At 49.2% G+C, this 17,708-nt stretch overlaps 1 protein-coding gene across 2 annotated transcripts; it reads right to left on the bottom strand.

Moving 5' to 3' along the window:
* Positions 1-28: 28 nt before the first annotated feature.
* On the bottom strand, positions 29-12,618 carry LOC141575841 (uncharacterized). Of its 2 annotated transcripts, XM_074356892.1 has the most exons (11): positions 11,636-12,618; positions 11,204-11,388; positions 10,888-11,013; positions 10,574-10,766; positions 9,711-9,833; positions 8,480-8,631; positions 7,699-7,785; positions 5,810-5,956; positions 5,170-5,367; positions 2,156-2,263; positions 29-594 (listed from the first exon to the last, which is right to left on the bottom strand). In XM_074356892.1, exons 1-11 carry the CDS (start codon positions 11,916-11,918, stop codon positions 589-591), a joined length of 1,608 nt encoding a protein of 535 aa, XP_074212993.1. In that variant the 5' UTR covers positions 11,919-12,618; the 3' UTR covers positions 29-588. The 2 variants fall into 2 exon arrangements, with proteins under 2 accessions (XP_074212993.1, XP_074212992.1); XM_074356891.1 differs by lacking the exon at positions 29-594 and having other exon boundaries at positions 605-2,263.
* Between the last annotated feature and the right edge of the window lie 5,090 nt (positions 12,619-17,708).

Genomic DNA, 17,708 nt, shown 5'->3' with positions numbered 1-17,708 from the left:
GACATTAAGTCTGTGATCTGAACAGCCTTTGATTGTGAGTTTGCATTAAAAACTTTGAATTCATGTGATGGCTGTATCTCTAATTAGTATTCAGATCTATTCTGGAACTTCAGTTTCAGATAACTGCTTATCTCTTTGAAGTGTTCCAATCAGGGCCTCCAAAGTGAATTTCGTATATGCCACGTGGCATGTATTTTATGTACTCTCATTCCAGATCACCAAATATTTTGCAAATACACTCATCTCCTTTTGTGGGACTTGGTGAACAATTTTAGATAACTTAGTCAGCCTGATACATGAGGATATATACAAATTTTACATTTCTAGAAAGAAGTTCAGTCAATATCTTTAAATACGTGGTCTAATCTCTTTTAATCACCGTGAAAATTTCAGCATCTTTTTCTTCTGTGTCAAATACTGGCCCATTGTGTTACATATCCACTCCAAGTTATAATATACATTTATATGATTTATACATGAATGTTAGAGGTCTTTTCCATCAATTCTCTTACAGCTTTGTTGGTGTTATATTGACATATTTAACAACTTTGAAAAACGCGGACTGAAATGAGGCCACCCGTTTTCTTGCTAGATCTAAAAACAAAACAGAAAAAGAAACATATAGTTATTTCTGTAAAAAGACAGTCCACCGAATGAGGAAAATAGTTGCAGAATAAAGAATTCCTACACACCAATTTAAAAAGGCACTCCAATGACAAACTGGCAAAAGGAATGCATAGGCACTTCTCGAGAGAGGATATTCAAACACTGGATATAAATATATGGAAGACGCTCAGCTGCACTGGCCCTCAGGGAAATGCAAAGTAAAACCACACACCCAGAAGAATGGGTAAAATAAGAAAGATGGGAAATGCTAGTTCTGAGAAGGATGGAGAGCAATCAGAACTCTGGTCCACTGCTGGTGGCAGCATGTCACTATATGATCACTTTGAAACTCTGGTTGATAACAGATATTAATATTGAGCGTGTCCATACCGTTAGAGCCAGAAGTTCTAGTCCTAAGTAAATACCTGGCCAGGTATAGTCATCAAAAGGTGCACAGGACTATTCGTAATAACCCCCACCTGGAAAATACCCACATGTGCATCAGTTTAGAAAGAATGGATACATTGGGATAGATCTGCACAGTGGAATCCTTTACAACAAGGAGAATCAACAAACCACAGCCACCTGCAACAGTATGGATGAATCTCACAAACATGAGCAATAAATTAATTCATAGCTTATGACTCTATTTATATAAAATTCATGAATAAGCAAAAACAATTTACAATGTTTGGAGTCAGGATAGTGACCACTCTCAGGGTATATGGGTGCCCAGACAAAGGAGACCTGGGGTGCTTCTGGGAAGCTGACCATGTTCTGTTTCTTTATCTGGATGCTTGTTTGGGAGTGTTTACTTTGGATAGTTCATGGGGTGCACATTTGTGATGTGTAGTTTTAAACATTGTATTATATTTGAATAAAGTTTTAAGAGTAGTTTTCACCCCAGACACTGGTGATAACTTTAAGGTGGACTGGGACCCGGGGCTGGAGTCGCTGCTCAGTTACGTCGCTAGATTGCTGGGTTCTGATCTTGATCTCAGTGTGTTTGGGTCAGTGCTCTGCATGAGAAAAATGAAGATGTTTGGGGGTTTCCTCTTGTCTAGTTACACATTACAACATATTAGTGGTGGTCATTTGGAACCAAAATATTTGTTGGTTTTTAAAGATACAGCAACATTTTAAATGCTTAAGATTAAAAACAACCTTATGAAACAGCAGTGGGTATTATTATGGTACTGGGGGAGGAACCCTGAATGAGAAGACAGTGGACCCGAGTTCTAGTTACTGCCTGGCTTCTTCCGGCTGGGTGAACCGGGGCAGGTCTAAGTCTCAGTCCTGTTCTCTAGGATTAATTCCTGACGTGCCTGAAGGCAGGGGGATTAACTCTGACATCTAAGATCTACCATCTGTTGGTAAAGGTTTTAAATAAGTGACTGATGATGTAACCTGTTCATGCCACCATCAATTTCCAATCCTTTGTTCTGCTGATGTGTTCAACTATAAGAATGGCCAAAAAACACACAACAAAGAGTTCCACTGTATACAACAAAGTACGGTCTCAGTGCTGTGGCTCATATGGGCATCTCACCTTATCTTCACCCCCAAGCTGATCTCTTGGTTTTTCTGCATCGAGGATGTTTTTCAGGAAATGCTCCATATTGGTGAAGAGGAGGCGGTCTTTATTTTTCTTAATATACTGTAGACAATGTGGAGGATAAATGATAATATAATTAATACCTTTGCTGTCATTTCTTTTACATATTCTTGGATCTTCTTAGCCAGTACCTGAAAGCACTATGTACAATTCTGCTTTTAAAATAAAATAAGACCTCTTTCTAGATGGTGGTTGGCAAAGTACTAACGTCCCAGCTCCACAACTCTCTCTGTCTCGGGGAAGTTGTTTTTAACACTTGTAAGCCTCAGTTTTCTCATCTGTAAGTTAGGACTAAAGGCAGCATCTACCTTATCAGGGTATGAGGAAGATGAAATGAGATAATGCGTGTAAAACTCTCAGCAGAAGATACTGACTGGTATATATAAAATAGACAAACAAGTTTATACCGCATAGCGCAGGGAAATATATTCAAGATCTTGTAGTAGCTCACAGTGAAAAAATATGAGAATGAATATATGTATGTTCACATATGAAGAACTGTGCTTACACCCGAAATTGATGCAACAGTGTAAACTGACTACAGCTCAATTAAAAAAACTTAAAAAAAACTTGTATGTCTAAAAATGTTTCTTCTGTGTAGCACAGGGAACTATGTTCAATATCTTATAATCTTTAATAAAAAATATGAAAATGAATATGTGTATGTATATGCATGACTGGGACATTGTGCTGTACACCAGAAATGAACACATCGTAACTGACTGTACTTCATTAAAAAAAAAAATTCTTACATGTCTAAGTTAAAAAAAAAACCTCTCAGCAGAACACCTGACACATGGCAAGTGGCAGGTACTCAGTGTTTGTGATTATCTGCCCTCTAGCTAGGTCTCATAGACCGAAATGTTTCAGTACATAGCATCCAGGACCATGTAAATCCATCCATCAGCACAGTAAATACACTGAAAGCCTGCTCTGAGCCTGGCACATGGGCTACGACAGGAAAAGCACAGCAAACAGCTCTGCCCTCGCGGGGCTTATATTCCAGCAGGGGAAGAAAAGTAATATGTCAAAGTAAGTAAACGATGTAGAAGGTTAGGACATGATACAGGGTAAAGAAAAGCAGAGAAGAGTAAGGAAAAGTGGGCAAAGAGGGTTGCAGATGAAGATGGGCCAGTCAGGGGAGTCACTGAGAAGATGACACTGAATGAAGACATGAAGGAGGCAAGGGAGTCAGGCACAGATCCAGGTTTCTCAGCCTCAGCACTACGGACGTTTTGGGATGGGTACCTCTTTGTTGTGGGGCTGTCCTTTGCCTTGTAGGATGTTTAGCAGCATCCCTGGCCTCTGCCTGCCAGTTAACACTAACATTCCCCTCCTCTGAGTCGGACAATCAAAAATATTTCCGGACATTACCATATGTCCTGTCGGGGATAAGGTTGCTCCTGGTTGGGAGCTACTGCCTTAGAGGAGGGAGTGTTGCAGGCAGAGGGAATCCTTAAGACGGGAGTGTCCCTGGTAAGTCTGAAGAACAGCAAGGAGGAAAGTGTGGTTGGAGTTGAGTGAATGAGGGGGAAAGTAGCAGGTGAGGGAGTGAGATGCAAGAGGGACTCGGCTTCCTTGGCTTTTACTCACGTGAAATGGGGACCACATGGGGGTTTTGAGCAGCCCCAGTTTTCATTTTAAAAGGATGACTCAGACTGTGTGAGACTAGACTGAAGAGAGGCAAGCTCTGACTCAGGGTGATCAGTAAGTCTGGTAGCAGTCCTGGCAAGTGATGCCTTGCACCAGGCAGGCCGCAGCATAGGTGATGAGAAGTGGGCAGGCGATGGATATACTTGAAGGCAGAGTTTGTGAAGGAAGAGTTTCTGAAGAATTTCTTGATGGATTGGTTGTGGGGTGAACGTAACAGAGAGAGAGGTTTTAAGGAAGGCTCTGGCCTGAAAAATCAGAAGAATACAGTGGCCATCAACTGAGATGGGGAAGGTTCCAGTGGAGCAGGTTTGGAAAGAACTGGTTTGGGGCATGTTATTAGACTTACCAGTGAGGGTGGCTAGTAAGTTGGATATGAGCTGAGTTAGAGAGTTGTGTTGGGGCTGGAGATAAAAATTTGAGAGTTGCTGACATATAGGTGGGATTTAAAGCTAGAAGACTGGATGAGAACCCCAAGGGGAATGACTAGAGGACAGACGGAATCCTGTTCCTTTAATGTAAAGAAGAGGAGGGTCAGCAGAGGAGGCTGAGAGGGAACAATCAGAGAGGTTGGAGGAAAACCAGAGGAAGCCAGTGTCCTGGGAACCAAGTAAAGAAGATGGATCAGGAGGAGGAAGGGACCACGTGTGTCAAATGCTGCTGTCAGGTGAGGACAGAGAACTGACCCTTCTCTGAGTTTCGCAGGAGCTAGAGTGTAATGGTTCTGTGATCTGGGTGACCAATGTCGCCATCACCATCAACAGCCACAAAGTAAATCTCTGACTCAGTAACTGATGGAGATTTGATTTCAGAGAGATGTACACAGAACATTTACTTAGGAGTCAGGACATCCAGAATCTAGCCTCAGATCTACCACTACAAATAGCCATACGGTTTGGGTCAAGTTGCTTAATCTCTCCTTAAATACAAAATGTAACTAAAAACGTTTATGCTTCCTATTTTGCAGGATTGCTGGGTGGATCAAATGAGACTATATATATGTGTATATATATATCTACTATATAAAATATGCCTTGAAATTTATGAAGCTTTATATACATAATGAAAAAAGATATGTTCTTGTTTATAACTCAAGAATGAATTGACCTTTAATGGGAGATGGTCTTTTTAAGAAGACCATCTTCTTCTCTTGTGGTTTGAGAAGCAGACTGAGCGTCAAGCCAGTGCACCACCTAGGGAGGCCAGAAATATCTGACTGGGTCACACCCTGAGGCATTTACTCCGTGAGGGGTTGATTTTAATCGAGACCGCGTGCTGCGCAAGTTGAAGCCAGTTACCTCTTCTGATGACTCTGGCTCCAGGAGAGACTGGTGCTTCCCTTCAATGAGTTTAGAGAGAAGATCCCTTCCTGTTTCGGAGGTGGGCTGCTCGTCCAGCAGAATAGCACTTAGGCTTTGGTCAAGCTGACTGTCCCGGGAAGCTGCTGACATTTGCAGTGTGATGGAGAATGCTTCCCTGAAATAAGCCTTCAACCCCTGGTCAAGGAAAAGGTCAGGGGGCAGATCACTTCGGCTTCCAGGCAATTGCTATTTAAGTTTTACAATAATAGTTGAAAGCAAAGTGGGGTTTGCGATTTGTCGTCTTTACTTGCTCTCATCACAGGTTACCACTGTCATTTGTGATTCTGGTGAAGTTTACATGTTGACAGTGAAATTCCCACAGAGAGCTGTGACGCTGTTCTCACAGGAAGATCATGTCTCTCCAGCATTCTTAGAGTGGTGCATGCACTTGGTCATACGCTGCCACAGGAAATTTGATTGGGAAACTCTTCTTGGCCAGGCAGGAGGAACCAAAGGCCACCAGTGGGATTGAAGTAGATTTGAAATGTTACCAAGCTTATGGCATTTACTCTCCTGGGGACTGGGCTGTGAGTCACAGAGATGGAGAATCAAAAAGCCCCGTGCGTGTTATAAATACCTTGTAAAAGGACCTCAGGAAGGCGGGGTTGGAGTCCTGGTGGAGGTCCTGGGCAGCAATGTGGGCCAGGCAGTGGATCAACAGCAGAACAAAGCCTCCCACCGATGCCAAACATTCTCTCCCAACAAACAGTGTGTTTTCAGCACTCTGAGTGGAGAAAATACCCAAACCCAGAGATGTCACCCTCAGGGAACATTTTTACTGCCTCTTTCTTTTTCTAGTTTTATATGATGTAAAACAACTTTTGGAATCATAACATCAGAGACTCCCTGGGCCTAATGGAAATTTACTGAAGGCAAGATTCAGATGTCAAGGGAAAAAGGACCGTTTTAGCTCAACTCTCTGAATAAATCATTTTCTCCACTGTCTCCCAATTTTTTTTTTTTTTGCTACCCTTAGCTTACAGAAAATAAACAATCGGAAATTCAGAGAAAAATCATTCATGTATCTATTTAAAAAAATGTTGAGGGGGAGGAAGTAATTAGGTTTATTTATTTATTTATTTATTTATTAAATGGAGGCCCTACCACTGAGCTATACCCTCCCTCTGTCATGTTTCTGGTTTGTTTTTTTTTTTTAAATCAATGTCATCCAATTACTATTTCCTTACACAGCAGTCCTCAAACTTTAGTGTGAGTAACAATCACATGAGGGCGATTCCACTTCGGGGGCCCACCCCAGAATTTCTGGTTTCCTGGGCTTTAAGTGGGGCTTGGCATTTCCATTTTCACCAGATTCCCAGATGGTTGGTTCATGGGGTCCAGGGACCGCAGTTTGAGAAGCATTGCCTTATAGGGCTTTCAGGCTTTCCTTGCCATTCGTGACTTTATTGTAATCAAGTTCTCAGATCTCCTGTCTTGTCTAGTTGATTTGAAATAACTCCTAGTTCATCCTCTTAAGAGACAATAGGTTGGTACAGAAAAGCCTTGGATGGTTTGGAATCAGACAGTCTCTGGAACCAGATCAGTTTCTGGAACCAGCTGTGGGTGGCAGCACAGACTGGTGGTTAAAAAATGAGTTTGGTGTCAAATGTACCTGGGCTTGAGTTTCAACTCTTGCTACACTGTGATCTTGGGCAAGTCACTGGGCCCCCCTGGGCCTCAATTTCCTAATTCATAAAATGGAAATGACAAGACACGCATCCCTTGGGGTTGGGCTCCTGAAAGTTACAAGTGAGATAATACATGAGACACACGGCCAAGTGCCTGGCACGCAGCACTCAGTGAATCTGGTCTGTTTTCCCATCAGTAAAATGGGATTAAATTCTTGCCAATTTCATAGATTGCCTTGAGGATCAAGTGAAGTAATGCCTGAAGAATACAACATATGAGTCATTTTTGGTCTTATTAAATCGCCTAACAACCTAGTAGTCAAGTATAAACCATTTCCTCATCCTCTAACATTGGTTAGCAGTTCTGCCTCTCACAATAGTGTTTACCAATGCAGTGTCTGAGTCTTTAAGGTCCATATCTACCCAGGCACTGCCAGTCTACATATCTGAGGAACTTCCAGGGCAGGAACAAGTTAGATCCCTCTCTGTAGAAAGGTGCTGACTGTGCAGGAGTTCCTGAAGCTGGAACCATGACTCTTACAGGAAACACCAGCCTGGAACCAACTGGCTTTGGTAATGACAGAAATTCATTAATGGGCGCAGAGCCATTATGAGTCTCTGGGCACCAGCCCAGGACAGAGTCATTTCACTAATTAGAGAAAGCTCTTACATGGTGACATTTATTATGCCTTAGCTAAATGACTTATTACCTAGAGGAAATAAAATATGTGAGGACTTGAGAGAGAAAAACGTTTATGACATTTGTTCTTTTGGCTTCTCTCTTTATAAGACCCTAGAATTCTATAAACCCACATCTGGGGCTGGGAATTTGAAGGACCTGATAGAAGAAGGAACCCTGGAAGGCATTGTCTGAAGCTTCCATGGCAGGAAGACGGGAAGCAATCTGCAGGGTGATCTCTGGAGCCTGCAAAGAAACAAAAATGAAAACAAAACCAAAACCCATCCTTTTGCTAAAAAAATTCTCATGCAGCTCAGTTACATAGCACCAACCAAAGTAATGGGAAGTAAATGCTTTGGAACATCAATTTAAATTGAGCAGGATAAGTCGATTGTACTACATAGGAACAATGGAAAGAGTATTTAACTCGGTGTTTGAAATTCAGGAGAACTATAAGCATTGACTTACTGCTTTTCTAAACAGAGGTAAAGTGGCAGTCAGGGGCGAAGGCTCCCCGGCCATGATGCCTGGGTTCTAACCCGGCTCCACCCTTTTATTGTACGTTCTTGGGTAAGTTTCCTCAACCACCTTGTGTATTTCCCCTCCATTTTAAAATGAGGAAAAAACATGATAGTATCTTTGCCATAGGGTTTTTGTGAAGATTAAATGAGTTAATTAATGCAAATTAAAAGAGCATTTTCTGTCCTGCACAAAATGCTGGATTCATTACACTTACTGTCCTATCATCTGAGAGATCAGACCTTAGGTTGTGAAGTGACTCCCATCAGTCCCCCTAAAGGAGAGACTTAGAAAATTCCCTGTTCCGGATGCTTCATGCTAAGGGCTATCCACCACCTCAAAGCCTCCTCCTTCCTGGCCACCCTGACCTCCTTGGCTCCACGGGTGACCGCTCCACAGAGAGGGCAGACGCCAGACTCACGTGAAGCTGGGGGATGAGGAGGTGCAGGATGGAGAGGCCATGCTGGTAGACCACAAACTCCCTGGCAGAAAGGTCTGTGGATTGCACAGTTACCAGCTCTTCCTTCTGCATTATCTGAGGTTTTGGTAGATCCTGCAAAGAGCTTTTTGGGGCTACAGACATCAAGAGAAAACAGTGATGATTTCACTGGCTTTTCTGTATAGTGATGCTATACTAATAAAAATAACAAAATTCAGCTTAGGAAAAGGTGTATTTGTATCAATCTGTCCATCCTTCCCTCCCTCTATCCCTCCCTCCCCCATCCATCCCCTCATCCCTCCATCCATCCATCCTCCTGTGCTATATATACGTTGTGCCTCAGGCTCTCCTGCCAATCTTCATGGAAAAGCATTTCAGCCCCAGTCATTAGAAATGGCTCAGGCCAGCCACATTCTCTTTCCAGCTTCGAGAGGTGTTTTTGGCAAAGTGATCTGGAGTTCCTTTCTGGGGCAAGATCCTCTTTCTCTCTGTTTCCTCTGTCTCCCTGTGTCTCAACCTTTTCCACTAATTCCTTGCAATATGTGGCTGGGGTAAAACCCCAAGGTTTAGATTCAGCGTTCAGTGGGGGGATACAGGGCTTTTAGGAATTCCCTTTAGGGAATTGGCCAAGTTATTATTACAGTGAGACTTTGATTTCTGTTTGTTATTCCTTATATGGAAAAATCCCTTGGAATCTTTTTTTTTTTTAAACTGAAGTATAGTTAGTTACAGTGTGTCAATTTCTGTTATACTGTATACTGTCCCAGTCATGCATATATATAAATATATATATATATATATATATATATATATATATATATATATATACACACACATACACACATATATTCATTTTCATTAAAGGTTATTACAAGATATTGACTATAGTTCCCTGTGCTGTACAGAAGAAATTTGTTTTTTTAAATCTATTTTTATATATAGTGGTTAACATTTGTCAATCTCAAACTCCCCAGTTTACCCCTTCCCACCCCCTTTCCCCTGGTAACCATAAGATTGTTTGCTATGTCTGTGGGTCTGTTTCTGCTTTGTAGATGAGTTCATTAGTGTCCTCTGGGAGCCGATGGGGGTGGGGAGAAAGGGATGATTGGCAAGGAGGAATTCTGATGCTTCTAGTCCTGGGTGTTACGCCACTGAACCCACGTCAGTGTGCCATGATAATTCTAAACAGGGGCCACCAGGGGAAGGAGGTTACCTGGCTTGTGATGCACTTGTCCTTGAAGTTCAGCTCTATCCTTGTGGACTTGGGACCTGATGTCTACTTTCTTCAGGGTGGAGAAGAGTGGTGAGGTCCACATGATGTCAACTTTATCTGCATCTGAACAGAGGAGAAGAAAGTAATTGTTGGAGTAAGGGTGCAAGGACTGTGGCCAAAGCCCAAAAGAGGCAGACGTGGCATCAGGTGTGACAGGTAGCCTCTATGACAGTGTCCAGGGTCCCCCGTTGTGGATCTGTGCTCTGTGTGATCTCTTCCCCTTGAGTGTGGGTTGGATCTAGTAATTTGCTTCTAATGCACAGAATATGGCAGAAGTGGTGAGAGCAGGATACAAAAAGACTATGGTTTCCATTATTCTTTGCCCTCTCTCACTTGCTCTGAAGGAAGCTAGTCACCATTTTGTGAGCGGCACTGTGAAGTCCATGTGGCAAGGAATCGTTGTCTCTGGACAACAGCCAGCGAGGACTTGAGGTCTGCCAACAGCCATGAGAGTGAACTTGGATTCTGCAGTCAAACCTTGAGATGACCACATCCCTGGCCCGATGCCTTGATGTGGCCTGTATGAGACCCTGAGCTAGAGGCCCCCAGCTAAGCTGCACCCAGATTCTTGACCCACAGAAACCATGAGATAATAAATGTTTGTTGTATTAAGCAGTGAAATTTTGGGGTAGTTTGTTACACAGCAATGTACACGTACTACCTTGGGTTTCTTTATGTTCTTCCTGAAGAACCTATTGTGGCCACACTCTGATGGTGCTTGGAGCTCTAATTATATTAGAACTTATCAAAGCATGATCAGGATTGGCAGCAGGAGGGAAAGCAGGACCCGTGACCAGCCTTACCTGTTCCTGGCCCCTCATCCTCCAGTCCTAGCCTGCCGCCTTGCGCTCCCACCAGCGCTGTAGTGAGGCTCTTCAGAAAGGGAATCAACTGTGGGCAGGCAGCAGCCTGGGGCCTGGGAGAAGTGGTGGTCGTTCCATAGAATCTGTCTCCAGGGTAATTCTCCAAACACACGGGGGTTCCTGAAGCAACAATCTAGGATGCAATAGTCAGGACTTGGTTCTGCGCTTGGTTCCCACGTGTGCCCATTTATTTCTGAAGCATCCAACAAAAACTGGACATGCAGGTCTCCTCGGCCGAGTCCGGAGGTCAGTACCTGGGTGTGCAAGAGCTGGAGGCGGCTCAGCTCCCGTTGGTACTGCAGCTGCCCGAGGGCCCTGTCCAGGAAGCTCTGTCTCTCCCTCACTGCCTCCTGGAACTCAGTGGAGAGATGCTGAAGCACCTAGGACACGGGAAATGAAATGCCCCAAGTGAGCTGGAGAGTCTCTTTCGTCTGGTTCCCCTCCCTGCCCACCTGCTGCTCCTTGAGCCCACCCACCCCTGAATGCTGCATTGTCCTGAAGAGCTACGTCTGATGACATGGGCAAACGTGCTATCTCACATGGGTCCTCTTGTCAGCCTCTGAGCCTCACCTGCCTGGGGCGGTTCCAGATCTGTGGACTCTGATTTTTCCTCTGCTGGAGCCGCATCTCCTGCTCCTGGCCCCGCAGCCGGCCAGCTGCCTGCCTGAGCTTTTCGGCTGCCTGTCCCAAACTCTGCAGGACTTTCTGCATGCCCAGCGTCACCTGCGTCTCCCGTTCCCACTCTTCTCTGTCTGCTGCAAGGGGCAGAGAAAAGGGCCACGTGGCAGCGCCACCCCTGGGGGCAGGGAGGAGAAGGAAAGACGCAGTGGCTTATTGGAGGGGGCTGGGAGGACTGCCAGGTTGGAGCCAGGGCCCGGCTGGGGGCCTGGGAGATGGGCTTATGGAGAGGGCAGGAGGCAGCCCCGCTGGGCACCTGGGGGCGGCGGCACCACTCCCAGAGGTTTCTGCCCTGGGATCTGGGCCCCGGGCATGCTTTCCCACCTTGAGAGAGCAGGCCCCACTCCGGGCCGCTGTGTCTGCTCAGGGCTCTGGCTCGCCTCTGGGTCTCCCGCAGGCAGGAGGCCTCCAGTGCCGCGCAGGCCCCCTCAGCCGCCTTCAGCTGCGGGGATGGGAAGCCCAGAGCGGTGGGCCAGGGAGGGGAGGCGGGAGCTCTGGGCTGGACCAGTGCCGCCTCCCCCCTCCATCCTGCAGAGCCATGGAGGGACAACTGAAGCCCGGGCCTGGAGCTGGGGCATCCTGGCATCTGCCCTGAGATGGACTCCATGCCTGTGGCTGGGAACAGACAAGGGCTCCCCACTTCCAAGAGAACCCTGTGAGGACTGGGCAGGCGGGCGGGTGGGGCCGGGAGGTGGGGCCTCACCTGCTGCCCTGGGTCTTTCCCTGGAGCGGAGAGCAGCGCCCGGCTCAGGGCCGCCAGGTGCTCCGCCAGCCGCGCCTCCTCGTGTTCCTGGCGGCGCCAGTGCTGCTCCCGGGCTCTCAGCTCCTTCTCCAGGGTGTCTAGCTACAACATCCAGATTGTTTAGGCCTCTGACACTTTCTCCTCACAGCCTGGGTCTGGCTGAAGGTCCCTAAAGCCTCTCAAGACATAGGTCTCCCCACCCCTGGGCATCCATGACTAAGCCTAGTGAGGCAGGTGACTTGGCGGTAAATGGAAAAAGAATCACCACACACCACACACCTCCCTGCCTCTTTTGAACACCTGGACTCTCCAGGGTCACCTGTCCCCGCCCACCTTTCTCCTGGGAAGCCAGGGGGGATGGGCGTGTGGCAGCGGGAAGGTGTTCCCAGACCCTCAGATACCCATCTGTGAAACCGTGAATGGGGGCTAGAATTTAAATTTCGTAGCTTCTAATGAGAATCTTTTATAACGTATCCATCCTGGTTTCTGAAACTGTAACTAGGCTGAGAATGTATGGGAGGGCCCTAAATCATTTTCATTTTCCTGGAGAACCTGCCAAAGGCTGAATTACTGCAATATCCTCCTGACAGGGCTTCCGGCTCTAGTGTGGCCCTGCCCCATCCATCCTCTGCACAGCTGCCAGAGGGAACTTTCTAGAATGCTGATTATAGATACACACACAAGCTTAACAATGTCTGGAAGGAGGTGTGCCAGCCCGTCAATAGTGGCTGCATCTGTGGGAGACACTGGAGGAGAGGAGAGTGTCCAGATAGGGGAGCAAAACGGGGTTGGGGGATGTTGACGGCAGATGGAGTGAAGGCGAGGAGGGGGCTCCAGCAACTTTAATTGGATACTTTAAAAAAAGAAGTAGGATTTTGAGTAACTTATTTTCTTTTTGTATTGTTCCAAATTTTCCAAACGTGAAAGCCTTGCAAATATCCCTGTCTGATCATATCACGTGTCTACTTAGAATCCTTCGATGGCTCCCCACGGCTTTCATGATAAGTCACATTTCCTGGCATCAGTCAAGCACACAAGACTGTTCCTGATTTGTTTCCGCCCTTCCTCATTGGCCCCATCTGCTGTCTTTGCCCCTGTGCCTCCCTCATTCTCCTGGAACATTCGTGATCTCACACGTGCTACCTCTGCACGTGCTGGCCCTGCTTCAGGTTTCAGTCCAAGCTCATCCTCTTTGGGGAAGCCTCCCTTGAGCTCTCGCCCTGTGATTTAGATGCCCTTCCTCCGTGCTCCCTTCAAACCCCTGTAAGCCACGATCATGGCTGAAACCTACGGCCGGCCAGTTTCCTGAGGAGAGGAGCCCTGTCTAGCTGTCTTTGCATCCCAACACCTAACGCAGTGTCTGGAACATAGAAGGATCTTGATACACAGTTGCTGAGTGAATGAAGAAATGAGCAAACCCCTCCTACGTACCAGACCAGGGTCCCTCACTTCCCGAGGTAAGGCCTCCAGCACCTGGACAACGGGCACCACCACCCCGGCAGAGGGATCCGTTTGAGCACCAATGACAGGCCCAGCTTCCCCCGTCAATGGGTCTATGGCTTGAGCCCCAATTGCAATTGGGACCAGACCTGCGGGATGCCAAGCCCACCATCGGCGTTAGTAACCAAAAATGGGGAAAGAAGGAAGGAGTGGTCCTGGGAAGAAGGAAGCACTGCTGGGAGGGAGCTGACGGAGCTCTTCGAACCCCACTCACCCTTCTTTATTTTGGGCCTCAGCAGCCCCAGTGGTAGCAGCAGAATGACCCCATTCCTTGGCTCACCAGTGAATGGACTGGGGGCACCCCTCCCGAGCTTTACAGGGGCTTCAGTCACATTCCTGACTCTCCCCCACCCCTCAGGCTTTCAGAGGCCCCAAGGTCCCTCCTACCTTTGCCATCAGCATCTTCCATTGAACCTGCCAGGGGAGCGGCGGCACCAGAATTCCTGTCACTCTCCATGCCCAGGACAGGAACCAGGAGCCCTGAGCCCTCGGGGTCTGGGATCTCCATCCCATACAGGACCGGGACCCTCAGGGCCGTCCCAGGATAGCACATCATCCCTAGCACCAGGGGAGAGGGGCACAGAGAGGAGGAGATGCGGGCCAAGGGCCACACCAGGCCCATAGGGCTACACCCCTGACCAGAGAGGCGTCCCTGCCAGGATGGCATTGTTTCCTCTGGGGCCCAGCTTAGCACTTTGAATTCAGTGGGGAAGAAGTGCAGGGCAGTAAAACTTCTGGGAAACGGAGAACAATTTCCAGGCTACACTGAAAAGGTGAAAGAGAAGGGGACAAATATTCTCGAGCACCTGCTGTGTACCAGAGTCTGAGCTCAGAACTCCACACAGATTATACTTTATCTGATCCTATAAGTAAATCAATCTCTGAAGTACGTACTATTTTCATCCTCACTTTAAAGATGCTGTAACAGAGGCAGAGTGAGCTTTAGAACCTTGCCTGAGGTCAAAGGGTTAACAAATGGTGGGGCAGGTCTTCAAACTCAAGTCAGTTCTGATCCCAAGCCGTGGTTCCTTTCTGACACACCACAGGCAGAAGCCTCTAGAAAGGATGAGTGAGGCTCCAGGCAGGTGCCCCTCCTACTTCCTTTCCCTGCCCTTCCTTGTGTTAGTGCGGTGGGTGCGGTGGAGGAGTGGGGTGGGCTCCTTTCCTGAGATGGTTAATGGGATGCTGAAGGCTGTTGCAGGAATGAAAGTGACAAGGGGACGGAGAACTCGGGTGACTCAGGTTTTAGGCCTGGGTGTGCAGCTAATTAGCTACGAGACCCTGGTGGACGAGTCTCTTAATTCCCTCAGCTTTGGATTCTGCAGTTTCACATGGGTGTTATGTTACAGTGCTTGGGGATCCTATGAAATTACAGGAGAATCCACACTTCACACACATCGAGTGTGAGACCCGGTGGAATTGGCAAGAGATTAAAAGACAGAGATGAAAAGCCAAGCAATCATGAGCTCAGCGCGGGAAGTCATCAGATTCCTTCTCTCTTCCCTTGGTCACGTGTGTGCCTGGTGGGGCTGCAGCCCTGTCCCTGAGCCTACGGGCTGAGGAGGACCAAAGCACCAGGCCATTCTGGGGCTGGGACTTCAGGGCCGGGAGCCTCCAGTCCAGGTCAACACGTACCAATCCTGCCGCCGCTGACCACGATGCTCTCTGCTGCCTCCCGCTGCCTCTGCAGCCTCCAGGCCTGCTGCAGGATGTGGTGCAGGCTCAAGGCCAGCGCCTGTCTCATGTCCTCGATGGCAGCCTCCAGAAGCCCCTGTACCCTCGACTCTGGCCTCTCCTGGGTCCTCCGGAGCACTGTAATCACTCGCCTCTGGGCCACCAGCACGTTGGCATCCAGCAGGGCCTGTGACCCTCCCATTTGGGGCACGGTCTGGCCCTCCTGTCGTGAAGCCCCCTGAAGCCGGACTGTCTTCCTGCTCAGTGGCTCCACAAAGCTGTCACCAGGCAGCATGAGGTTCCCCGAGGCGTCTCGCAGCCCTCCCAGTGCAAGCACCTGACCTGGAAGCAGGAGCCCAAGAGAGTGAGGCGGGGAGGGACGTAGGCAGATGAGGCATGAGTGAGCGACAGGGGTGGGGACTGGAGGTTGAGGGGTGGGGCAGAGTATGGGGCGAGGGGGAGATGGGGAGGGGGTGGAACATGGTGGTGGCAGGAGGAGGAATGCCCTTCTTGGCTGAAAAACATCGCTGTACTTTAGCTGCAGGAGCAGCTCAGTTCTCTCTCCCCTCCGGGGCGGGGGTGGGGGGCACTGTGCTGAACTTGGGGATAGGGGAGCCAGGAAGGAGAGGGAAGGTGGGGGTAAGATGAAGAGTTGACATACTGGCTTGGGGTGGAGCCTGCAGCCTGGGCCAGAATGTGGAGGGTCTGGGGGGCTGCGAGGAAGGGACTCAGGGGATCAGGCCAGGTAGGGAGGAGAGGGCGGAAGGACAGCACGTAGGGTTGCCAGACCTGTGCTTTCATCCATCCCGACTCCCAGGATCGGAGAGATGCCTCCTGTGACCGGATCCTCCATGGGGCCCCCCAACTCTAGAGGGGCCAAGGTCTTGGTGAGGGGATTGCAGTATGTGCCCCCAAGAGTGAGCCACTGCCTCGTTTGTGGGTGCAGAGTCACAGCCAGCACGGGCACCTCGATGCCAGTGAGGGGGTCTGTCATGAGAGCCCCCGGCTGTGATGCCCTCCTTGGCTGCAGGACAGGCAGGCGGGTGGCTGCAGGGGAGCCTGTGGCAGGACAGGTGGGGTAGGGCACGTAGGGGAGGACGGCAGCGTCTGACGTTCGGACGGCACCTGGACAGGGAGGGAGACAGGGAGGTGCTGACACCCACCGCTGCCCCCAGCCCTGCAGAGCACTGCTTTCTTTCTCCCAGCAGTTCTCTCCCACACGGAGCCTCTGCAGCCGGAATATTGAAGTGAGGAAGGAGGAGAAGGCCTTTAATGCTCTGCTGGTCACCAAGCCTCACTGTCCAAGGCGAGAGCCCCGCTTCCCATGCTGTGCCCCTGGGAGTTCATTCCAGAGGGCCCCAGTGAGCCCCAGTGAGCCCTGTGCTGGGCTGGGGCCATGTAACCCAGAGTCTCACCAGAACTGGAGTCAGTGGTGGGCACCAGGGCAGCTTCCTGCAGATCGTAGCCCAGATTTCCAGCCTCGGGCAACACCCGCCCAGTGTCAGGGTGGATGAAGTAGCCAGGGGGTATGGGTCCCGGGTGGCCGCTGGCTGGGAGCATCACACAGCTGGGGCCAGGGACCATCAACTTGGTGATGGGATTCACACTGATGTCATCAGCGCCCCCTTGAGGGCTTGTTGAGGCTGCAGGAAAGCAGACACCTGCTCAGCCCTGGGTCTGAGGCCATCTGGCAGGTTAGTGGCTCCTGGCTGGTGACTAGAAGGAGGTGGCGAGAACCCCACCCCAACCACACCCCGGCACGGGGTGTAGCAGGTGCTTCCTGAGGCAAGGGGATCTTGTTCTTCGCTGAGTCCAGGTCAGGACTCCACATTCGGTTTGTGACCCTGACAGCATCATATCGCAGGCCGGCAGCCACTGGAAGGGCCTTGGGAAATGGTGGTGACCAGACGGGGCTCGGGGATCCTAGAACTCAGCATGCCCATGGGGTCCCACAGGGGGTCCTTGTCCCGCTCTCCCTTCCCAGGCAAGTTCAGCCTTTTGCATTCATCAGCCAGGCTTTTGCTCTCAGGAGGAGCTACCGTATATGTAAAGCTACCCTTTGTGGTGGTTTTGTTTGTTTCCTCCTCTGCTCTTTCCATGTCCGAGGCTCCGTCTTCTGTAACTTAGACGTTTGCCCAGGATGCTGCACAGGAAGCCCCTCCCAGCCTCGGGGGTTTCCACTTGGTTTGGCCCTGCAGGGTGTCTCAGGGGTGGGACTGTCGCCCTGAATACAAGGCCAGGTTTCCTGGCCGAGGCTGAGCAGGGCTCACCTGGCGGCAGCAGCTCTGCCCCAGTGCCGGTGCCCAGGACGCCCCAGGCCTTCAGGCGGTGGCCCTCCTGCAGCACCACCTGGGACAGGTGGCCCAGCGCAGCGTCCAGCTGGGGGCCTTCCCTGCAGGGGCACAGGGGAGAACCCATCAGAGGGATGGGTAACTAGGGTTGGGAGAAGGACTCGTCGGTGTGGCCAGTCCTGGGACCCCA

This window comes from Camelus bactrianus, chromosome 33 (genome assembly GCF_048773025.1).
Source record: "Camelus bactrianus isolate YW-2024 breed Bactrian camel chromosome 33, ASM4877302v1, whole genome shotgun sequence".
Taxonomy (NCBI): Eukaryota; Metazoa; Chordata; class Mammalia; order Artiodactyla; family Camelidae; genus Camelus; species Camelus bactrianus.
Note: the sequence above shows the minus strand (reverse complement) of the source record. Positions and strands in the feature narration are given on the sequence as shown.